The sequence below is a fragment of the Sminthopsis crassicaudata genome, chromosome 3 (assembly GCF_048593235.1).
Source record: "Sminthopsis crassicaudata isolate SCR6 chromosome 3, ASM4859323v1, whole genome shotgun sequence".
In the NCBI taxonomy this organism is placed as follows: Eukaryota; Metazoa; Chordata; class Mammalia; order Dasyuromorphia; family Dasyuridae; genus Sminthopsis; species Sminthopsis crassicaudata.
In genome coordinates this window covers 513,567,035-513,592,686 of record NC_133619.1, presented here as the reverse complement: position 1 = coordinate 513,592,686, position 25,652 = coordinate 513,567,035, and the positions used below count along the sequence as shown (strand labels likewise).

The 25,652-nt window shown below is 36.4% G+C and overlaps 1 protein-coding gene across 2 annotated transcripts in view; it reads left to right on the top strand.

The window, feature by feature from the left end:
- Positions 1-25,652, top strand: part of MAP6 (microtubule associated protein 6) — a 79,343-nt gene that overhangs the window by 38,665 nt on the left and 15,026 nt on the right. Inside the window, exons 2-3 of one of the 2 annotated variants that reach the window (XM_074304100.1) lie at positions 15,619-15,832; positions 22,947-23,149. In XM_074304100.1, the coding sequence (XP_074160201.1) occupies positions 15,619-15,832; positions 22,947-23,149 (417 nt within the window). Of the gene's footprint in view, positions 1-15,618; positions 15,833-22,946; positions 23,285-25,652 lie in introns of those variants that run through there. The other variant, XM_074304101.1, reaches the window with a different exon arrangement.

Sequence of the window (25,652 nt, the reverse complement as noted above, 5' to 3'; positions counted from 1 at the left end):
TTCTTACATGAGTATCAAATCTCAGAATTTTAGAGGTGGAAGAAACTCTCAGTAGCTAACTGGCATAATTGGCACCATCTGATCTTCAGTTATATATATGAATCCCTTGTTGAAGTTGTTGAATGGTTGATTCCTGTTTAGAACCAAGTTGAACTAAATAACTTCAGAGATCCTTTTTAACGGAAATAATATAATATCTGGGGTGACTTGCTCCAAATACCACTAATAATTTGTCAATATAGTTATATTGTTCTTTGTTGCTTCCTGATTAGGAAGTGGTTGTATACAATGCCTATCTGCAGATGGATTTTCAACTGTCTTTTTTCAAGGTTCCCCAAGGGATTTTGCTGATATCTCTAATGTTCACTGATGCAGAATGACAGTGCTAATTCTGTTGTTTAGAAAGTAATTACAAGGAGGGTCTTTATGAAATAATTATGAGCAAGCAAATTATTTTTCAGCCTCATACTGTTCTATAATTATTGCTTCTGCTGTCACTCTTTCCCTGTTAATTAGTGCTGAGATATATCCTTGTATATTTATTTATAATAATGTATATAAAGATAGACATATCTTTTAATATTTTTATTAAGGAATCATTTTTTAAAACATCTATGTCTTTTAACTTACTGACATAATTGTTTTATATTGAATGGGATTAAGAGGTAACTAGAGTCATGAAGTCAAAAGATGAGTGATACAAATGAGAAAGTGAGAAATGCTTACTATGCAGAACTGGTAAAAATATATATCTTTCATTAATAAAGATCCATTTTAAGCTTATATTTCTCTAAGTCATGGTAATCCTCCATCAGCCTACCTGAGAGAGTCAGAGTGGGAGTTGTCAGTGGTAAGGATGGAGGTAGGGAGTAGCATCCTGATGCAGTGGCAGTAGCAAGGGTCCAGTAGTCAAGATCAAAGTAAAAAGGATGCAAGAACATTCAGTGAGAGATAGTAGGGCTTTTCTCTAGAATTCCTGCCTATTGTTCTTACTACACTCACTGATGGGTTAGCATCAAAGTCACAGGTAACTAAAACTGAAGATGGGCCAACACTATGGCGTTGCAGCTTGCACCAGATCCCATGTTCTACTCTTCTAAGCCATGAATGAACCAAGATACTAAATCCAGAGTTTTTACATCTTTGAGGCATTGTATCATTGCCCTCCTTTGCTTACCCAAGGATCAGAATAAAGGAAATGTTTAGGTAAAAGAGGTAAGAGGAGTTTATTCCAATATCTGTTACTGGGAAAGTATAGAGAAGTGAAGTTGAGGAAAAACAGACTTTTTATTTTTCTTTTAAACTTCATTCAATTTTTGAAGAGGGAAGTACAACTTGTAGTTTCAGCCCAAGTGACCAATGGCCCACCTCAACCTCTCCTTTCTGTGCTCAACTTCCTCTGTCTTTTGCTGCTTCTGTGTTTCCACATGACTTGTTAATTCTCAGGTGGGGCTAAGGAGGTCATCTCCCTACTTCTTCCTTGTAGTCTGCTTTCCCAAAGGCTGTCTGTCTCTTAAAACTTCCAGTGTGACTACAGTACCTTTCCCAACCCAGAGACCTCCAAGGGTTGTGAGGATATGCTCTGAATGATAGAGCCTGCGATACAGTGTTTCACATTCTTACTTCATATCTTTATGTATGTATATATTATTAAAGAAGCAGTATTTAGACCATCTATGCTCACTTCATTGTTGATATTCTTATTGAAGTAATTTATTTAAAATACTGAATAGCGTAATTGCTAAGTACAGAGTCATGAAACATGTCAGCAAAGACCTACCTTCCTCCTGACACTGATCCATTTATTGTTTTTATTTGTAAGGAGTCATTAAATCTACTTGATTCTTCTGTCCTTAAACTTATGTTTCTCTGTTTTGCCTAAAAAAACGATGTGTTATTTTATCTTGTAGTCTACAAGAATTAGTGTGTTGTTAGTATAATCCAGCTTATTCAACCTACTAGTCACGTGAAAAAAGGAAATAAGATTAATTTAACATGACCTGATCCTAACAAACATTTGTTAACTTTTAGTGAGCATTGCTTTTTCCTTTCTGCTCACAAACTGTTTAATATCCCTTTCTAGAATTTTGCCTGATTGACTTCAAATTTAACAATTTGTAGTTTCTAATATCTAACTTTTTTTTTCACTTTTAAAAATCAATACATGTGCTTGTATCCCATCTTCTTTCATTTACATTTGGTATAATTTTTTCATTAATTAATGAAAATTATGGAAAATGTTTCTGTTGTTATATTTTCACGTTAGATAGGATAAAATTCATCTGAAATCTGAACTCATTTCAGGTGGCTTAATGTTCTCTTGCTATCACCATACTTACTATGGTCTTCAGTTCTCCCACAATCATGTTGGCTCTAACCTTCCCCATCTTTAGCTTTGATGGAGAAGAAGGAAAAAGTGGGACTGTGCCTTTCTATTATTACTATTTTTTAATTCTAGGCATTAGTTCCTTTTTGCCTCTAGCTTTAACTCCTTCTTGGTTTAACCTTACTGACATACTTAAAAATCTGTGCTCTTCTGCATTTGCCTTTTTTTGATCATCCTTCCATCCTTTTTTTTTTTTTTTTTTTTTTTTTTTTTCCTCATCACAGTTTTAGTATTTTTAATGAGCTTTCCATTGCAGTTTTTAATCATATGCAGCACTCAGAATCCCAGGCACTGGCCCAGATAAAGTGAATTTTGGATCTCCAATTTTTTCCTCCCATTCTTTATTCATTCTCTTTTAAAATCAGAACTTATAAGAAATCTCCTTGTGCAATTCCATTGATTTCTTTGAATGCCTAATATTTTCTTCCTTACTGGAATAATTTGTGATTATATAGTTAGAATTTTGTTTCTAAAGACAACTCACCTTTCTTGAGCCATATTCCCTTTCAAAATTCTAGCTCTGGTTTTTCAAAATAAAAAAAATTTCATAAAATCAAGTATACACTTCTGGCTATGCATATTTTGTCTTTCCTTGCTATAATGAATTTTAATAAAAACATATTCACTTTCATAAAGTGAATTTCAGAACACCAACTGATTCCTCCTTGTTATTTGGAATTAAGAAGAACTATAGAAGTGTACACAAACTAATAAAACAATTTTGTTATTATCTTGATATAGTTAGCATATATATATATGTTTATATATGCTATTTTTTTAAAACAAACTGCCCATAAGTTCACATTTCTTTTTTGTTGTTGTTGTTCTTTGTCTATTGAAGTGTATAATTGTTAATTATTAACTTTAAAAACTCAAAATTTTAAAAACAAAATTAATGGGGATAGAATTAATAGTTTCTGAGGCCTTTTCTGGCTGATATTCGATAGTTGTATCAAATAAAATTATTAATGTTTACATAATTGCTTAAGCAAATTTCAGAAGTCTAAAAATCATTGGAAAGATCAATAAATCCTTGAATCATCAAAGGAAATATATGTTAGGCTTCAATACTTGGAAAATAATTTTATTTTGATTTCTACAGAGCATTATATAGTTAATGATCCCACAATAAGGACCTTTCATTTATTTAATGTCCTTTAGTGATACTGGAGGCTTGACCTTCCTTCCACTCTCATAATCATAATCATCTATCCTAATCAGAATGAAGAGTCTCCATGGAAAACACAACTTTTATTATAATACCAGATCCAGAGTGGTTGAAGAACTTGGAATGTTTATCTTAAAAAAAGACAATTCTTAAGACACAGAAAGTTTTCTTTGATCATTTTAGATTGTCACCAAAAGGAGAAGCAAACTGGTTTTGCTGGATTCCAGAGAGTAGTTCTTCCTTAGGTTGCAGAATTTGATTTGATATGAGTTAAAAATGTGCATATAATTGTTATCTGAAAATAAAATGATTTTGAGGTTGCTTGATCTTTTATCAGGGTTGTTGTAGAGAGGATTGATGTTTATTAGGCTTTATGGCTTCTGAAATTCTAGCTAATTCTGAGATGTCACAATTTTATCAATTGAAGTCTTGCCTCTGCCTTTTGTTAGCATTGTCAGTCTGTCATTGGACTTGGACTTTCCATCTTTATGGGAAATGCCAGAGATTTTGTTTCACTGGGATAGTCTTCAACAGCTCAGAATCACCTCCATATCATGGTGGTTATGTTTGATTGTTGTTCTTTGTTCTAAAAGAGGACCAAAATGACATCACTGTATAGAGACAAGCTAGTGTGATCAATCTGGGTGATTAGACCAATTTGAGCTCAGAATGCTCTGCCACAGGTTATACACAATGGTTCCTATGAACATATGTCATATGAATGCCAGTGGAGAGAGGAAATGGGAAGAAGGAAAATAAATTCCCTCCCCAAAATTTTTTCCATATGGAACATTAAGAAATACTAAAACAAAAAAGAACCTTTATGGTTTTAGCTCTGTTCCCCCTGAAATACAGTGGCTAATATAGGGACATGTATCTGGACATAATAATAATAATAATTATAGCTCCTCTCCCAGGACATGGATTTTATCTACATAGGATCCCCATAAGGGCTTAAATTTGAGTTACAAGTAATTTCTTTCCATAAGTGAAATAGTGGTTTAGGACAGTGTACAGTGAAGTAACACCACATACAACCAGTCTCCAAAAAAGGAGTTGACCTTGATTTGCCCTAATTGGGTTTTTTTCCTTATTGAGGTGTGGTGTTTCACAGATCCAGTGGCTGTGAACAGAATCAGCTGTCAGCCTTAGATGACCCCAAAGAGGTGAAATACAGAATCTGATAATAAAGAAAAGCTAGACAACATAAACAGAAAAGAATGGGATTATAATATAGAGCAGAGACAGGTTCCCAAGATCAGAGACTTGAAGCCTAGTGTTTAGTAGTCTATCACCAAAAAACATCACGTGTCTGTAGCATTACAGGTGTGTCACCTTGATCAGTGCATATATGTCCCTTATGTGTGTGTCCTCTCCATCTGTGACCCCATCACATAAATTCCAGGAATGTGCTTTTTCATGTGTGTTAACAAGTCATATGTCTTCTCAGCATGTGTGGTCATTTGTGGAAGAAGATATCCTATTGGTACACAGATGTTTTCCTTGATACATTATTCATTGAACTGTTTGAATAATTTTTTTTTGTTGTTTTGAAGTAATATGACTTACAAAATATTCCCTGTAATATCTTTGTTAAATAGGGGAGCTTTAAAACAGACCCTTATTAATGGGCACATACTTTTTTAATAATAGCTTTTTATTTTCAAAATATATGCAAAGATAGTTTTCAATATTTACCCTTTCAAAACTTTTTTCTCCCTCTCTTCTCCCACTCCCTCCCCATACAGCAAATACTCCAATATATGTTAAACATGTGCAGTTCTTCTGTACATATTTCCACGTTGATCATGCTGCACAAGAAAAATCAGATCAAAAAGGAAAAAAATGAAAAAGAAAACAAAAGGCAAGCAAACAATAACAAAAAGAGTGAGAGAGAATGCTATGTTGTGATCCATACTCAGTCCCCACATTCCCCTCTCTGGATGCAGATGGCTTTCTCCATTACAAGACCATTGGAACTGTCCTGAAGCACCTCCCTGTTGAAAAGAGCCATGTCCATCAGAATTGATCATTGCATAATCTTGCTGTGTACATTGTTCTCTTGATTCTGCTCAACTCACTTAGCTTCAGTTCATGTTCTCTCCAGGCTTTTCAGAAATCATACTGCTGATTATTTTTTATAGCCATTCTCTAACTGATGGGCAGCCACTCAGTTTCCAATTCCTTGCCACAACAAAACATTTTTGTACATGTGCATATACTTTTGCCAACTCTAGCATAGTAAGCATTTCTCTGAGGCATCACTTGCTTGATCTCATGATTCTAGTTATCTCTTAATCCTCTTCAATATAAATCAATTATTTCATAGTAAGAGTACCAACACCTAAGTTAATAGACACATGATTTAAAAGTGGATTCCTTAATAAAAAATATAAAAAGACATTTGTCATAAAAATGACAAATACATATAAAAATATATGCCTCAGCATCTTAACAGCTTAACAGCTTAACAACAAAGATTGACAGCATTATAGCAATTATAGGACAGTATAATAAGAGGTTGAAAAATAATTTGCTAATTATTATTTCATAAAGAAGACCCTTGAAATTGCTTTCTAAACAACAGAATTATCACTGTCATTCTGCATCACTGACCATTGGAGATATTAGCAAAATCCTTAGGGAATCTTAAAAAGAGACAGATTGAGAAACTGAGGCAATCAGGGTTAAATGACTTACCCAGAATCACACAGCTAATAAGTGTGGAAGGCTGGATTTGAACTCGGCTCTTCCAAATTCCAAGCCAGGCTCTCTATCCACTGTACCTCCCAGTTGCCTGTGTTGAAAGAAGAGGAACAAAAGAACCAAGTGAGATTTTCTCATGACAATATATTGTAGCTTTGGGGTCTAGCATTCCTGGAAGTCTTTCTAGTGAATGGTATTATGCATATCCTTCTCTTGAATGTGATCTTGAGGAACGGCTATGAGCTGTTCTTTTCCATGGTCTATCTCATTTCGGGACAAATTTGTCTTGAAAACAGAGAATAAAAGTGCTAGAAAACAATAACTTTGGGGAAGATTGTTGTGTACAACTACAGGCAGCAATAAAGAACAATATAACTATATTGACAAGTTACTGGTGGTATTTGGAGCAAGTCACTCCAGATATTATAGAATTCATTAAAAAAGGATCTCTGAGGTTATCTAATTCCACTTGGTTTTAAACAGAAATGAACCATTCAAAAACCTCAAGGAGGGATGTCATATATCTAACTGAAGTTTGGATGCCAATTATGCCGGTTAGCTATTGAGAGTTTCTTTTCCTCTAAAATTCTGGGATTTGATGCTCACCCAAGAGTTTTCTCTTCTTTTCCACTTCTCCTTCTTAAATCTTTCCTTCCAATTTTTCTGGTTCTTTAGGTTCTTGGGCACAAAACCAAGCAATCACTAAATAATATTATCTTTATAAAGGATGGAATAATCCCTCTCTTGGCATTTGAAAAAAAATGGTGAGTTATTTGTTTTAAGGTAGATTTTCTTTTAAAAGTCAGGGAAACAGAAACTCAAGAGCTGAGAAAGACCTCAGCCACTATTTATCCAACCTATATCTGAAAAAGAAATCCCTCTGTAACATCTTCAATGAGTGAGAATTCCAAACTCCACACGAAGAAACCAATGGAAAGGTACGAGGAACTGACAATGCAGCACATTCCATTTCTTGATCACTTTTACAATTGGAAATCTTTCCACCAAGCCCCAGATTTCCTGTCTTCAATTCCCACCCAATTACATTTAGTTCAATGTTTTGGACCAAATACAACAAGTATAATTTTTTATATGTGTGAACACAGCTCTCACCCCACCTCTCCAAATATTTTTTCCTCCAAAATGATGAGAGAATAGGAGACCATGCCATAAGCAAATAGAGGAGTCCGTTCAGAGGTCTTACTATAGGAGCCTATCTCAAGGAAAAGGACCACAAAAGATCTTGCAGGCTACTCAAAAGAATTGCAAACCATGCGTAACCAAGTGAAGGATTGTTCTAAATCACAAATAATAAGAGAAATGCAAATCAAAATATCTCAATAGCATTAAGGTATAATTTAGCATAAATTACTAGCTATAAATTTTATTCACTCCAGTGACAGCTATCTAGTTTCTGGGACCATCCTTCTGCCTTCAGTTACAATATATGTCTGATAATCATTTTCCATCCATTAATTATGAATGATATTCTGCAGCCTGTCCATACTCACCATTCATCTTCTTATTAGACTATATAGTGTCCTTTCATTTTCAATTAAATATCTTTGGAAATATATTGGTGACAAAGTAATAGATTATTTTGAAATTTTAGCAGCTAGGGCTTATTGAAGGTCTGGAAATGTCACAATTCCCAGCCTTCTCCTTCTTCTTCTTATCTTTCTACCTTTTCCTTCTCCTCCTCCTCTTTCTTCATCTTCATCATCTTCACTTTTTTCTTTCTTCTATTCCTTCTCCTCCTCCTCTTCCTCTTCCTCCTCTTTCTCTTCTCCTCCTTCCTCTATGTCAATGGTCTAATAATTCAGTGGGTTCCATACATAACTGTGCGCCATAACCTGGCCAACATGCAGGTGTCTTCCTTCTACATGGTTTTATTCATATACATCTCTCCTGTTTTCCTACTACAATTACTCTGTAATCCCACTGCAATCCAGCCCTCATCTCCCATTCTCTTCCCAACTATTATAATGGCTCCTAAGTCATCTTCACTTCAACTGCCATTTAATTAATTTCAACAAACATTAAATGCCTTCTTGATGCAGAACATTAGGCTAGGAAATATTTCAAAGTTTATTTAAGATAGGCTTTGCTCTTATGTAATTTATAGACATAAATTGTATGTCTATACATACATTTGTAGAAGGAAAAGGCACACAGAGATAAAATAACCAATCAATATGCATTTATTAAGAACATACTGTTTGCCAAATGGAGGCAGCGGAGTGACACAGTGGCTAGAACATAACGTCTGGAATCAGGAAGATCTGAGTTCAAAACCAGCCTCAGATACTCAAAAGCTTTGTGACCCAGGACATTTAATTCTGTTTTGCCTTAGTTGCTCATGTGTAAAATGAGCTGGAAAAGGAAATAAAAACCACTCCAGTATCCCTGTCCAGAAAACCCCATACAGGGTCACAAAGAGTTGTACATGACTGAACAATAACAAATGTTCCAGAAACTGGACATACAAAAAGAGGCAAAAGATAGCCCTTTCAAGAAATTTACAACCTGATAGTGGTAATAGTACCTTCCACATTGGGTTATTGTGAGGAATGTTTTGTAAAAAATCATAATATATGAACATGAAAGAGAGATATGGAGGCAACTAGGGAAAAACTAGTCATAGGCTATGAATATTTTTACTTGTTTAAGGATGGCACTAGGGAAGGCTGCCATGGCAATGTGAGTGTTGCCTCCCGCTTGGTGCTCTGCCAAGATTCAGCAGCAGACTATTTCCTGGAGAGTTCAGTTTCCATAGTGATAGCCTCTCTCTTGAGGTTATTGAGTGAAATGGGCATGAAAAACCTTAAAGCAACATAGAAATAGTCATCTTGCGCTGAGGATGAAAATAATAGATTTTCTGGCAGCTATGAAAGCTTTTTCTCATTGCCCAGCCTCAAAGAACTTGCTTCTATGAGTGTCAAGGTCTGGTGCAGTTGACTTATTATATAAACAAAGTGAGTTGTAGAATGGGAATGATTGTCCCAAAGCCATATGAATTTTTAGTTTTAGTAGGTAGCAGCAGCAGAATTGGAACCCAGATCCTCTGATTCAAAATATAGTCCTTTTTTACATTCTTAATGACTCAGAAGTTAGAAATCCACTTTTCTGGCCTCATAGTTTACTTGCAGCATGCCTGAGGGCAAAATCCTTGAAAATTAAATGAGTAACTATTTATTGAACACATCCTTGTGCTATTCTCACATCCTCACTGTGGGAAATAACCCTACTCTTAGCTGTTTTGTAGCATTGCTGAATGAGAAAGTCTTAAGTAAATCACTAATGGTGTAGCCCGTACTTCAGTCTGCTTCAGAGAGAATAACTGCAGCTCACTCTTGGGAGATGGAGGGATCTTCTAGGATGAGAAGGCAGCTGAGACATGATGTTTATTGAAATAAAGTAAGCATAATTTGGGGAAGTTTTAGTTTCATTTGTAAAGCGAGACTGAATTTCCTTCTAACTGTGTTTGAAGACAAACCAGAATGAATTGTAAATCTCCCCTCCCACAGTCAAACCCAGGTCCCACATAAAGCAGGTTTCAATTGATGTAGTTTTGTGCATGGTTAAAAAAAAAAAAAAAAAAAAAAAAAAAATTCCTCCCCCTTCTCCTCCTCTCTGTTTCTCTCTGTCTCTCTGTCTCTGTCTGTCTCGTCCTCTGTGTCTTTTCCTCCCTCTCTCTCTTTCTTGCACTTACTTTCTCTATCCCTCGCTCTCTGTCTCCCTCCCTTCCTCCCTTCTCACTCCTCTCTCCTGTCTCTTCTCCTTTATACCTCTCTTCTCTCTTCTCTCTGTCTCTGTTTCTGTCTTTCTCTTTCACTCTTTCTGTTTTCTACATTTCTTTTCTCTCTTCTCTCTGTCTGTCTCTGTCTCTGTCTTTCTCTTTTATTCTTTGTTTCCTCTGTCTCTCTTCTGTGTCTCTGTCTGTCTGTCTGTCTTTGTCTCTGTCTTCTTCCCACACAAAGCACATACATTTTTCACGAAATAAAATATATTAGAAGGCAATTTGTTGTTGCCCTTTTCTGAGCTGTGGGAGACATGTCATGTGTGAGTAGATGGTGCTACTCCCATAGGACCATCTGTGCATTTGGTACTGTCTAAAAGTGTCGAGTCTAAAGACATTCTGCACATTCTTTCTGTATCTGCAGCTTTATCTGTTGCTTTTCAGTCAAGTCTGCTTTTTCAGAAAACATGTTACTCATGCACAAGTGAAAATTCTCAAATCTTTCTCATCCCTTTCTATAGTTAGCCTAAAGACCTTGGCACCTTTGTAGCACCGTATTGGAAAGCACACTGGACTGACAGTGGCTGACCTAGGAACTAGAAAGGAGACTCAAAGAAATCACTTCATATAGTTTGGGCCAATTGGGTCTGCACGGCATTTAGCACTGAGGTGTAATGACAGATGGGGGATAAGACTCAGAACACTTTCTCCCACTTGTTGATCTTACAGATGAGGAAACTGAGGCAAACAGGATTAAGTGACTCGTCCAGGGTCACACAGTTTGTAGGAGGTTTGAAGCTAGATTTGAACTCAAATTCTTCTGACTCCAGGGCTAGAACTCTATCCACTGCACCACATAGCTGCTCATATGTGAGTAGGTGCTCCAGTACTATTAAAAACAATTCAAATATCTATTGCCCTTGAAAGTTTACAAAATACTAAGGGGCTCTAGCTTCAAGCTCACACTCAGACTGGGAGCCTGACCTATCATAGAGAAATTGGGCTTCATCATTGCCTCTGGGGTTGTCATTATTTCCCAATCCCAGAACCTTGGCAGAAATATGGCTTATATCTAGGGTTTCTGGGTTACAATGTTGAATAGGTATAAGGCTGCTATTTATTTTGTCCACACAAAAGGAATGCTTAATGCATGAAAGATTCATAATGCATGCTGATGAAGATTTAAAACATGAAACATTAGCCTAGAATTAACTGCATTATTTATTGCAAACCACCAAGTCCTTCATTGTTGAGCCAAAAGACACATGGCTCACCAAAAGTGACCAGGAGAGTTCAGTTCAGTTTCTTGCAGGCTATGTGCCAGGCATTATGCTAGCAGCTTTTACAAATATTATTTCATTTGACCCTGAGAGGCAGGTTCTATTATTTTTCACATTTTACAGATAAGAAAATTGAGGCATAAAGAGATTAAGTGACTTACTAAAGATCAGCCAAGTAAATGTCTGAGGCTGGATTTGAACTCTGATTCCTTTACCCAGTACTCTACCCACTTATAGTACCACCTGGAATTTCCTTCCCATTTCTTTTTGTATGTTAAGTTAGTCAACTTAGGGAAATGAATCATGAATTCCTGTTTCCAAACTTAACATATTCAAAATAGAATGCACTGGTTCTTCCCCCACACCCACTCATTCTCCAGTGTTCACTCCCTATTTCTGTTGAAGGGAACCACCATCCATCATTCAGTCACCCTGATTCACAACCTCAAAGTCATCCTTGATTCTTTCTTCTCTCTTACTCCCATATCTAATCACTTGTCAAATCTTGCCATTTTGCCCTCATAATGTTTTTAATTTCCATATCTTTTTTCCCCACTTATGCAACCACTTCTCTAATTCAAGCCCTTATAATCTCTTGCCCATACTATTGAAATACTAAATGGTCACCATGTTTCCATTATCTTTCTTCTCCAATCTATCCTCCGCACACCTGCCAAATTAATATTTTTTAAATGTAACTTTGACCATGTCACTGTCCTATTCAAGTTCTCAGCATAAGATTAGCTACTTGAACATCCAATCAAATCAGTCTTTCCTCCAATTTGCCATCAAAACTCAAACAATAAAATTAAGACTTGTGAAAGGCATAGCTGCAATGTCTTAGAAATCGCCTTGAAATCAAGGTGAATGGAAGTACTTTGGTTTACAGACTTGACTTTCTCCTCTTTTTTGAAAATCAAGACTGACTTCATTCATCAGGCCTTATTAATTGATTTAATTAAAGTCCTATTTTATTCAAGAAATCCTTAATCTCCCTCAATATTAGTGCTTTCAGTCTTTGGATTATTTCAAATTTATCCTGTAAAAAGCTTATTTGTACATAGTTTTCTGTTTATTGTCTCCTCCATTTGATTATAAACTACTTGAGTTCATGAGGACTGTTTGCTTATATCTGTCATGTTCAATTCTTCATGACCTGATTCAAGACTTTCTTGGCAGAGATACTGGAGCGATTTGCCATTTTCTTCTCCAGGTCATTTCACAGATGAGGAAACTAAGGCAAACAGGGTCAAGTGACTTGTTCAGGGTACATAGCTAGGAAGTATCTTTCTGCTTCTAGGTCCAATGCTCTATCCACTGTCTCATCTAGCTGCCCATACTTGAGAACAAGGGACTCTTTTTAAAATTTCTTTGTATCCTCAGTGCTTAACATGGTTTCAGGAACACAGTAGGGACTTAATAAGTGCTCACTGAGTGAGCACAATAGCTTTTCTCCATTCCTATGTAATTTTGTAACACCATTGTCTCTCAAATATCACTGTCAGTCACTTGACAATCACATCTGCCAATTCTCTCAGTAGCTAAGGATATAATTTTTAGGTCTGGAGACTTCTATTCATCAAGAATAACTAGTTGCTTTCTTATTATCTCCTGAATTGTGTAGAGGATCAGCTCCTCCCTTAGCCACTTTTCTTCTATTTTTTCAATCCAAAAATCATTCGTACCTTACTGTGTTCCTATTCACCTCCAGCAGAGGTGACATCCCTTCATTAATCTAAATTTAATTTCTTTCTTCTTCTTTTCCCTAATATGGCTTTTAAAAACCTATCTATCCTTTTTATTATCCCTGGCTTTCCTTACCAATCTCAGTTCATTCTGAACTGTCACTATTTTTTTTTAACATCATGTCATATTTTCTAGTTATCACCAACTCCCTTCTTTTCTTCTACATGCCTTTGAAATTTAAGGCAAAATAAATCTAAGCCGGTCAATGAATTCCATACCTATTTCTTTTGACAACTCGCATTTTTCATGGTCATTGACATTCTTCCGCTTTGATTCTTCAAAATTTTATACTTGAGACTCAAAGAATCCTGTCTATCCTTTCTCTAAGCCAGAAGTTCTTAACCTGAGGTCTGTGAATGTGTATTTTATAGATTTTTATAATTGTATTTCAACATAAATTCCATGCATTTCATGTGTAATATTTTATGTATTTAAATATATCATTCAGACAAAAGGTTCATAGGGGTCTATGATATAAAAGAGGTTAAAAAACTCTGCTCAAAAGCCTTTGAAATCTGCTTTCCTGAAACCTAGGGTGCTTGCCAATCAATAACAAGCATTTATATGTATCAGGCACCATACTAAGCACTGGGGATACAAAATGTAAAAAATGAAAAAAGTCCTATTCAGCCCTAAATCTGTGTTTCTCTCCTCAGAAGGATCTTATATTTTATTAGGGAAGACAACATGGTACAGAACATAGAAATCTATAATACAACAGTATTAGAAAGCTATAATACTATGATTATATATATAAATATATATGTGAGTAATAGAATAGGTTACCTACAAATTGTGGCAGAGGATGTTGGCAGTTGAGATCCAGAAAGAGCTGCTAAAGAAAGTCATCCTCCAACTAAATCATGAAGGACTGAGTGATTTTGTGAGACAAAGGTGAGGAAGAATGCATGCTGGGCACTGAGAAAGGAAATGGAGTATGTAAGGAAAAGAAAGAAGGCTAGCTTGGCTAGACCACAGTGGGGCTGAAGTATATTGGCTGGGGCCAGGCTGTGAAAGATTTTTAAATGTCAAAGAAGGCAGAGTCCAAACAGCAGAATAACAAAAAGAAGTATAGTGAGCTCAGATCTCAAAAATGTGCCAGACCAAATCCTGAGGAGTGTTTTTGTCAACAACAACAACAAAAATCCTAATTAGCAAATCCAAGAAAAAAAAAATCATGATTTAATTTTTTTAGTCCAGGGAGATAGGGTTTATAAGCAATAGGAGTGGGTCTAACCTAGAGTATATCACATAAAAACTTTTAGATCAGGAAGAGTTTACACAAAGCAAAATGAGATCTCTGATCCTACATAGAAGGGCTTAAATATGCATAGGGTATGGGAGCAGGAGCCAACTGGCAACTCTGTGGGTCATCTCCCAGTTCCAGGTCACAGATTCAAGATGGATCAGTGAGGGATCCTGCATCTAGGATGATATTCCGGAGTGATTCTATGGCTGTTCTTTTTGGCAGTTAGGTGGTGTAGTGCTGTGCCTGAAGTCAGAGGATCTGAGTTTAATTCAGCCTCAGACATGAGCTGTGTGACTCTGGACAAGTCCCTTGACCCTGTTTGTCTCAGTTTCCTCATCTATAAAATAAGCTGGAGAAGAAAATGACAATCCACCCCAGCATCTCTGCTGAGAAAACTTCAGATGAGGTCGTAAAGAGTTGGACAAATGATTCAACAATAACAACAAAGGTCTGAAATTAAGGTGTTATACTTCAAGTGACCTTTCTGTATATTGATTGTATAGGGTACAAAGTGGCGAGTGGCCCATTCTGAGCTTTCAAAAGGAAGTAGAATAGGGTCCTTTAAGGTAACCCTTTCAGGATATATGAATAATTTCTTCATTCAAACTTTGTGGAATTATATGGGGTTATCCATTGGATAATAATAGCTAGTATTTATATACAGTTCTAATGTTTACAAAGCACTTAACATCTACCATCTTATTTGATCCTTAAAACAACTCTATGAGGTGGGTGCTATTTTATCCTCATTTTATTGATGAGGAAACAGGTTTAGAGAGAAAAAAAGTAATTTGCCAACATCACACAGCTACCCAGTGTCTGAGACAAAGTTCAAACTTAGGTCCTTTCTTTCACCAAGCTCTGTTCTCTGTCTCTCATGACATCATAATCACTTTAATTGACTAAAGAATCATCCACACCCCTGACAGCCTTTAAATAGTAAGCTAAGCCAGCCCTGAGTCAATCTCTTTCCCTCGATCCCTCCCCCATTTTTCTTCCTTATGTCTGTCTGTCGGTCTGTCTGTATTTTCTCTCTCGCTTGCTTTAAAAAAATTTTTCAATAGTATTTTCTTTTTCCAATTACATGTAAAGATAGTTCTCAACATTTACTTTTTTTTTTTTTTTTTTTAAGATTTTAAGTTCCAAAATGTTTGTCTTCCTCCCTCCCATACCACTCTCCTCCCTAAGACAGCAAGCAATCTGATATAGGTTATACATATACAAATATATTTTCATATTAATCATATTGTGAAAGAAAAATTAGAACAAAAGGAAAAAAACCACAAGAAAAAAAAAAGTGAAAATAGTAAGCTTTGATCTACATGCAATCTTTTTGAATTGCAGAAATGAATTCAGAGCGTGGACGGATATTAAGCCCGTGAAACCTATCCGAGCCAAGTCCCAGTATAAGCCCCCAGAGGACAAGATGGTTCACGAAACCAGCTATAGTTCCCAGTTCAAGGGTGAGCCAAACAAGCCCACACCAGCAGAGAATAAAGTCATTGATCGCAGAAGAATCCGCAGCCTTTATAGTGAACCTTTCAAGGAATCATCCAAGGTGAGCTGCATAGCAAAGCCAACATGGGGGAACACACCGACATTTTCCTATACTCTCAGGGCACAAGAACCCAGGCCTACCCTAAAGGAAAGCCCCAACAGATGTTGCCAAAGATGCAGCTGTAACAGTAACAATAATTGTATAGCTCATCCTGATGTAGCACTTCTAAGATTTGCACAGTGCTTTCTAAACAACCCTGTCCTGTGAAAAGTGCAAGTGTTGTTACACCAGTGTCCATTAAATGAATGAGGAGGACAGGGTGGTCAGGAGAAAGTGAAGGACTGCCTGGGATACACAGCTAAGAAATGTCTGTGACACAAAGTAATCCCTTCCTAGCCCTTTCCTTTACCTTGAATGGTTAAGAACCTAGGCAGCTAGCAGCAGAGCTCAAGGCACAATTTTCTCTGTCCTCAAAGAAATACAGATTTAGATACACCAGGATTGGTTCCCAGCTCATCAGACTCCCAAGAGCTGATAGTGCGTTGCTACAATCAGGGCTCACCTGCCATTCTGGCTCTTTCCCTTAGTCATTACAGTCCCAGTATAGGACCCAATAAAGCAGCATAGATCCAACATAAAACTTTCTGGCCTGACAGAAGAAAAGGAGACACTCTCATTGGAGCTCTTGGCCACAGTTGTAGCATTCTCTTTCCCATAATTTTACTCTTCTGGCTCCCTGATTATATGAACACTAGATCCAGAATTTCCCTCCAAAACTACTGATTTCATTCCATCAAAACTGAACAACATATCTGTTAAGTTCTGTTACAAAGATCCACAAGGAAATTTTGAATTTTTGTGACTATTCTAGAGATGTCTTGAATATTACTTAAAGGAAATTATTTCTTTATACAGAAATTTTCATAGTAATGGGATTTCTAGTCTTAACCTTTCTATTTCTTCATAGGTCTTGAATTTACATTTGCATTCTTACATTGCATTCCATATCTTACTGTTAATAACATAATGCTCTAGGTATCCTTATTCTTTTCATATTGCAAAATGACACATCTTGGTAGGGACAGTAATAAACTGAACCCAGCCAGAAGACAACCAGAATGAAGACGAGAAGGCTGGAGAATATGCCATACAAGAATCCCTTTAAAAGAATTCATATTGCAAAATGGTGGAGTAGTTGTTTCCCATAAACCTGAAGTCCTCAAAAAAGGAATATACAGTGTATCTGTATATTAATAGAGCTGAATCTACCAGGTAAGAAAATATATTACATAAGGTAAAAAAAAAAGACCTCATAAAATAACACTGGAAACTGAAATACTTAAGGTTTCATTCAATATCCCTATTCCAAATGCCCACCTATGTGTATACTTGTTCTGTCTTGTAGGCATGTACTTCAGGGGTTATTTGCAAAGATCCCTGCCCAGGCATCCCACATCAGTGACTTGGACTGAATTATTCCCACAATATTCTATGAGATAAGGGCAGACACACATGCCTTTTGTCTTCTAAAATTCACACATCCCAGTACTAGGGAGCCTAAGAACATACAACCTATGAATAAATAGAAAAGATAAAGGCCAAAGAGTGAAGAGAGAGAACAGAAAGAAGCAAGTAGTAATATAAAAAGAAAGGCTGAAAGACCACAATTGCAAAGGAGGAAACCTGAATACAAACTTAACTCACAAGCAGATAAACCAACAGAATAATTCATAAAGACAAAGGAAATGAGACAGAATTCAAAGAGAGGCCAGAACATAAGCGGAGAAAAACCATTACATTGCAAAGGAAAATTAATCAAAAATCCTCAAGGAAAAAAGAATTATATGAATTCTCCAGAGGTCACAAAATGACAAGAAATTCTAGAATGGTTCAAAATACTACTAAAACTTTAAAAAAAGAGGCCCTAGGAATTAAATAAGGTGAAAAATCAGAGCTCCCAAAGGAAAACATTTTTTTCAAACAAGGTACAAAAGTTAGAAGACATAGTGGAGAACCTCCACAGAATTAGGGATTCTGACACATTTGAAATAGGAGAACCTGAGTCTAAACCCAGCCTTAGAAACCCTAACACTTTCTAGCTATGTGATCCTGGACAAGTCACTGAATCTCAATTGCCTTGCAAAAAAAGGAAGGAAGGAAGGAAGGAAGGAAGGAAGGAAGGAAGGAAGGAAGGAAGGAAGGAAGGAAGGAAGGAAGGAAGGAAGGAAGGAAGGAAGGAAGGAAGGAAGGAAGGAAGGAAGGAAGGAAGGAAAGGAAGAAAGGAAAGGAAGGAAGAAAGGAAAGGAAGGAAGAGAAATGAAATGAAAGGAAAGGAAAGGAAAGGAAGGACAAAAGGGAGGGAGGGATGAAGGAAGGAAGGAAGAGAAATTAAAATCAAGAATTCTATACAAGCCAAAGGAACTGACAATAGGTACAAAGAGAATGTAAGGATCGTAGTTCTCCCAGGGTGGGTGTGGAGAATGACAAATTACAAAATCCATCATATTGCAAGAAAAAAAATAAAAAACTTGGGCAGAACTATTTAATAGAAATGACAGAGTACTACTAGAGCAAATCTCTATGTTGGTATTAGAGGAAAAATTTTATTCCCTGTTCAAAACGCCAAGGCTAAATGAGCAAAATATTTTGTAAGCAGTCAGAGGAAATACCTTAGATGTGAAGGTGAATTCAAATAACTAGAATTGCTCTGTGGTTGTGAGAAATAAAAGGAAAGAATGAAATAGTATTTCTAAAAAGGAAAGAAAGTCAAAAGTCACACATTCTACAATAATATATCCCATAAAGCTAAACCCAATTATCCAACAGGAAAAAAAAAATGGTGGGCTTTCATTGAAACATATATGAGACATTCCCAGAAGGAAAAATATATAGTAATAATTACGCCATAAAGGCAAGCAGAATATGCATCTTATAAACATACCAGGGAGGAACACGAGAGATAAATATGATTATTAAGAAAAGTTATTTCATTTGAAATAAAATCAATTTCCTCATGTTTAATGGATGTTAAAGAAAAAGAAAACTCAAGGGGCAATATATAAAGAACATATATTATCAAGGGACAAAAAGCTCTTAAGGGACACTTAAAGAAACACAGAAGGAAAGGAGAGCTAAATTAACACTCTCTGAACTAAATCCTAGAATCCTTTATAAGTGAGTCAATATCTTTTGAGGGCTAGATAAGGTGAGAAGCTGACATATCCACACCCATCCCCTAAATGAAAAGAAAAAGAATTCCTTTAATCTCTCAATGAAGGAGGGGGTTGTGGAAGAATAAGATAAAAGCATCTGAGGGAAAAGACTGAGATAAGAGTAGTGGGGGATTTTTCCTAGAAGAGAAAAGGAATAATTACTACTAAGGAACACTCCTGTGGGAGCTTTATAATGGGTTTTGTCTTGGGGAAATTGCTTACTAGGATACTATCTCACATTGGAAAGAGTGATGTCTTCCAGCACTACCTCCAATGTAAGAACACATCTGAGTGCCCAGGGTTGGATAGCACCCAGGGTGATAGCAAAAACTTAACATCAAGGTCAAGGTCATTTGTTTTTAGGAGAGATGAAAATGAGGAAGAGACAGTATAGAACCAAGTCTTGTGACTCCAAATACAATGCTCTCCTCACTACATATCAGCTTCCTTTTGATACTACTTTCCTTATGAATTAATATTAATAAAGGAGGCACAATAGGGAAAAAAGGGAGGATTGGATAAGACCTAGAAATGCAATATTATAAAGGAAATAAAGATGGGTGTTCAAATTTGTAACTCTAAAACATATGCCCTCATGAAGGAGGCAGAATAAGGAATAAGCAAATAAGAGGGTAGAGCTTTTTTTTTCCCCTCATGGAATCAGGAGATGGAGGGTCTTGTTTGAGGAAGAGCAAAGAGGCCAATGATACTGGATCATAGAATCCATGGAGTAGAGTAAGGGATAAGAAGACAGAATGTAGTATTCATAGCATTGTAGAGCAATACTCTGGAGTATTCTCTTTCAAACAGGACCTATATGAATGCAACTACAAAGCACTCCAGAAATAAAGGACTTAAATAATTAGAGAAATGTTCATTGTTCATTAATAGACTGAGCCAATATAATTTTTGGAAATGACAGTATTACCTAAATTAACTTTCTTAGGGCTATATCAATAAAACTACCAAAGATTACTTTGTAGAGCTAGTAAAAAAAAAAAAAAAATGGCAATTCATATGGAAGAATCAAAGATCAAAAATATGGACTAGATATAATGGAGGGGGAAGGAGGCCTAGCAATGGTAGATTTCAAACTATATGCTACAAAGCAATCATCATCAAAAGAGTTTTGTACTGATCAAAAAATAGAGAGGTCAACCAGAGAAATAGATAAGTTTTACAACTTAACAGAAGCAAACAGAATAGTTTGGTAAACAGGGTAATTTGATAAACCCAAAGACCTAAACTACTTGGGAAACTGGGAAGTAGCCCTGCAGAAACTAGGGATAAACCAGCTTTTCATACTGCATAACAAAATAAACCCCAAATGGATATATGACTTAAACATAATGGGTTACATCATAAACAAATTAAATGAGAAAAGAAATTAGCTTTAGGATATATAGATAGAGGAAGAGTTTGTGACCAATCAAAGAATAGTGAAGATCACAGAAGATAAAATGGATAGTTTTTATCACAGAAAATTAAAGTTTTCATACAAATTAAGCATTCATACAAATTAATACAAGTTAAGACTAGAAGGCAAAACAGTTAACAGAAAGAAAAAATCTTTTGCATCAAATTTCTCTGATAAAGATCTAATTTCTAAGATATATATATATATATGTATATATACATATTCTATCTATCTATGTGTATATATATATATATACATATATATATATATATGTACATATATATGGAACTGACTCAGACTTATAAAAATAATCATTCCCCCAATCAATAAATGACCAAAAGATATGAAAAGACAATTCTCAAGGAAAGAAGTTCAAGCTATCAAAATATACTCCAAATCACAATTTTAAAAATGCCTTTTGTTTACAGTCCACAGTTTTTGTCAGATCCTCACAACCAAAATGTCCAATTGTGGAATTGTATGTTATACTGAAGGACCTCCTCTAGAGATAGGGAACCTTAAAGAAGCTAATGTCTGTAGTGAACAGAACACTTCTCTCAGTCAGGAGACCTTGCCTTGGCTCTGCCACTACTTCTCCAAATGACTATAGGTGTCCCCTGAAGTTCGTCCTAGGGTTCACCAGACACAGAAACTAATAGACTTCTGTGGAGTCTACTTTGGAGGGAGAGCAGAAGCCCCTGGGCAACGGGGGGGCCAGAGGCCAAGATGTACAGTTAACTTTCAAAAACAATGTTTTGAGGTAAGAAAAAGAGGGGAGGTATTAACTTACCTCACAGGGTAGTTGAAGGAAAGCCCTAAATTGATAAGACCTTCTAGAAATTAGCTTTATGGAAAGAATTCCGGGAAGATGGTGAATTAGGTCAGAAAATTCCAAGCTCTCTAGATTTCCCCCATAAAGAAGACAAAATCAAGGCTCAGGTTGAATGTAGAACAGTTAAAAATAAGTAAGAGTTGGAGCAGAACAGTGGTTCTCCTGGGACAATCCCAAGAAAATCCCAGGAAAGACCCTAGGAGTGAGGTTTGACTGATGGGAAATATAAACAGCTCCAGACTAGTTCCACTGAGACAGCAAGCCACAGTGAGCCCTGGGGCTAGCTGGGCTGAGAGATACTCTGCTCCAGCCAAGGAATTTTCATCTCCCAGAAAGTGTGGAGGCTGAGGGGTAAGTAGAGAAGATTGAAGGACCCTCTGCTGATAAGGGACACTTGGCCCAGCTGTTTTGTTGAGAGACAACCCAGGGTGAGAAGAAACCAGCACAGGTCTGATGAATGCAGAGCCAGTGGGGCAGAAACTGCTGATTGCTTTACAGGAGGGATTCCAGGCAAGAGGGAAGACCTGAAAAAAGACCTGAGGCACCATCTCTCATACTCCAATTATAGAGGTGATTATACCCACAATCTGCTACAAAGTGACCAGGCAAAGAAGAACCCAATCATACAAACTTACTATGGGAATAGGGAAGACTGGGGTTTATCTTCATAGGAGGATATTGAAGTAAAAAAAAAAAACCCTCCTACCCTAAAAAGTAACCACAAATGGTCACCTGCCCCAAAAAACTTCATAGAAAAACTCAAAAAAGACTTTGAAAATTAAAGAGATTAAGGAAAAACTTTAAAAAAAAAACAATCTAAGAAAAACAAGATTATGTAAAGAAAGGCAACTGACTTCTAGGAAATTCAGAATCTTAAGAAAAAAAATGACTCCATGAAAACTAGAATTGGACAAGGGAAAGCCAGCAAAATTATGAGAGCAAGAAATAATGAAGCAAAATACAAAGAATGAAAAAATAGAAAAGAATGTGAGATATCTCATAAGAAAAACAACAGATCTGGAGAATATATCAAGAAGAGAAAACATAATTTGACTACCTAAAAGCTACAACAAAAAGAAGAATCTTGGTATTATAATATAGGAAATAAAGAAGATTGTCCTGAAGCATCATAGCAGTGGAATAGTGCTGCTGATAGTGATGATGATTGTTATATGTGACACAACCTTATCCGAAAATAGCAATATCAGAGTAGGGCTTCAGCTAAATCAGATCAGTATATGGTCCATAGTTGTAAGTCAATAAAGGAAGAAAAATGCAGAATACAGTATATCAAAGGCAGCACTCACTAAGCTAGGAATCCTCAGGCTACATTTCATTTAGTGCTTCTGTCTTCTTGGATTGAAAAATATGGTCCTTGCTACTTTGATGGGTGGTGACAATGGATCCATTCAGTCCCAGTTACTCATGAGCCAAAAAATCTGTACTACCTATTTCACCCTCTTATTCTTAAACAAAGTACATCATCAATTATGAAATGCTATGTAAATGTGAAATATTGTTACTGTTTTTCCAGATTCTTCTTAAAAAATTAGTCAAGACACTTGATATAATTAATGGGGATGGGAAGGCAAGAGGTAGAAAGAAAATTACAAGTCTAATGTCTTTCCTCTCAATCCATTTTCCTGCCTTTCTCTTCCATGTTTCTGTGTTTCCATGTCTCTGTGTATGTGATTTGTCCATTAACCCATTTAGGTGGAAAAGCCCAGCGCTCCAACCCCCAAACCAAAAAAGACCCCGACAAGCCATAAACCGCTGAAAAAGGCCAAAGAGAAGCAGCTGACATCTGGCCGGAGCACCAAGAAAAAGGGCCCAACAGCGAGCGGAGCCAGTGGGGCTGGGCCACAGGACAAGGAGCAAAGTAAAGAGATGAACAATAAACTGGCTGAGGCAAAAGAGTAAATTTCCTTGCACCTTCCTTCCTTCCCCCTCTTCTCTCCTTTGGGTTTTTTTTTTTTCCTTTTTTTTTCTTTTTCTTTTTTGGTTGTTGTAGTTGATTTATTTTATTTTTTTAATAAAGGCCACAAAATTAATTAGAGCTTCTAATCTGCTTTGGTTGCAAACCTGTTAGAAGCTTTGGGGGGAGGATGAGGCGGGGAGGGGTTATTGGTTTCTTTTCTCATGGCTGGCTAGAAAGCCTCATTGCTAAGATCACCGATTCCATCATGCTTCTAGCATTCCAATCCACTCTATAAACATATAGGACCAGAAAGGGCACAGGGCTCTAATTACCTGTGCAAGCCTGTCAGTAACCATCACTTTCCATCCCTGTTGGGAAAAAAATGTTCGAGACAGAACACAGAGGCAGGGTGCCATTGGCAGATCACTGCCCTGGATTTGAGTCTGGTTCCACCTTGAGGTTGGACATGTCATTTATTCTTTCAGAGCCTTATCTGTTAAATAAGGGAGCTAGAGTAGATGATTTCTATAAGCCCTTAAGAGTATGACTTTCTATGATTCCTTAATATTTACTGATTTCACAGGGGTCTTTTTGGCCCTTGTAGAAATCTCCTGGTGCTGCTTCAAAGTATCCACAGAAACTCCTTCTCATGCTCATTTTCAAGATCTTTCATGGAAAACATATTCATTTCTCAAATTCAGATGATTATCATGTGTTGCAACAAGTGTCAGTAATTGTGAAAATATAATGAATGATCTCAGCCTTGATATAGATCAAACTAAATTAGTTACAGATGTCAAGATGCATTATGTTTTTATAGAAGGCTCTGCTAGAAAGATAGTTATGTCTGCTTCCTGTAAATACCCTTGAAATTCTGTGTCAATATACAATGTGCTAAATGATTGATTATAAGGAGCCAATATAAGAATGTCTTAAGAATATCCTGGAAGTCAGTATAAGTTCACTAGGGAACAGAGATGGAAGCAGATGTTTGCCCTAGTTCAGGATATTATTTTGGCTCAGTGCCTCAGACTTTGCAGACAAAACCAACTTAAAAAGTAATGAAACTAAAAGAGAAATCCAAAAGTCATTGCTTTAGAGCCTTTAGAAAGTGATCATCATACCTCTTAGAAAAAGGTAGAATATAATGTAAGGATAGTAATCAGATTTGTGGTGGTTTTTTTTGTTTTTTGTTTTTTTAATATTCCTCCTTTCCAAACTTTTCTCCCTTCCCCAGGGAAGGATGGATATTGCTGAAGTATCACTTTGTCAGAAAGTTTCTAGGACTTAGCTGGAGATTGAGAGTTGTATGATAAAAGTGGTTAGCAAGAGTTTGGGACCTAAATAATGACCCAGTGAAGGGCTTGGTGTATTGTATAATGTTTCTGTATGGCTTGTGCCCCAGGCCTAAGGGTCACATTTTTGATGTCACAATGGGAATCATTCCCAAGCTTAGCTTTAGAGTATGAACTAGTTAGGGTGTCGGTGTGAAAATACCTTCAGTACTTAGGACGACACCATGGAAATCACCCAGGGAAACAAGGCCTTGGAACCACTTGAGCACATAACCTATTTGAACATGCATGGACCCCCATCTCACTGATCTCACTCATAGTAATCTTCAAGTACCCAGACCAAGGAAAGTACCTTAATACTGCTTGACAGCAAGCATCTGCTGTTGGTTATTTTGTTTTTTCCCCTCTTATGCAAATGAGGGAAATTTAGATATGTCTTAATGGAAGTAGAATAAAGTCCTCAAGTTTCATTTCCTCATTTCAAATAAATCCTTGGGTCCTTCCTATTTCAAGGAAGTAGACCTTCACAAAATTCTATGGGATTCTTAACCTTAAAGTCAAAGCCTCTGTTTATACTTGTGTGTTTATGGGTCATGATAAATCTGATTGTTCAACTCCTCAAAAATTAACTTAAAATACCTAGTGACACTTAATAATGCCCTGTAAGGACCAACAAATCCATCTTTTATCTCAGGATATAGGATTGTGAGGTAGGTAAATAGACAGTGTTTGTCAAAATCAGACCATAAATTCTGGTCTTCCTACTTAAGAAACTTTACTTCAAAATGCATTATGGATGAAGTCCAAATCTCATCTGTTAGCTGGCCAAACTTAATGTTAACCAGACATTAATGTTAAGAGAGAACCAGATGATCTTAACATTAGTCAAATTTCTATTACTCTTTCCAAAACTCAGCATTTATCAGACAGGTTGACCCAAGCTAGTTTGGATTTTAGCTATAATATAACAATCATATAAATTACTTTTAGGTCATCTTGAATTCCTTTAAAGCTTTAGAACATGTCAAATTGATATTTCAATATAGGGATAACATAGAAGATATTTTAATGGATAACATAGAAGATATTTTAACAATGGGTCCCATTTTTTGCCACAGCATGGTAGTTCTATGTACCTGGTAACAAAACCATTTTGAAAACTTAGTCAACCAAATGATTTTGGGGCCAGGTAATTAATATCTATTA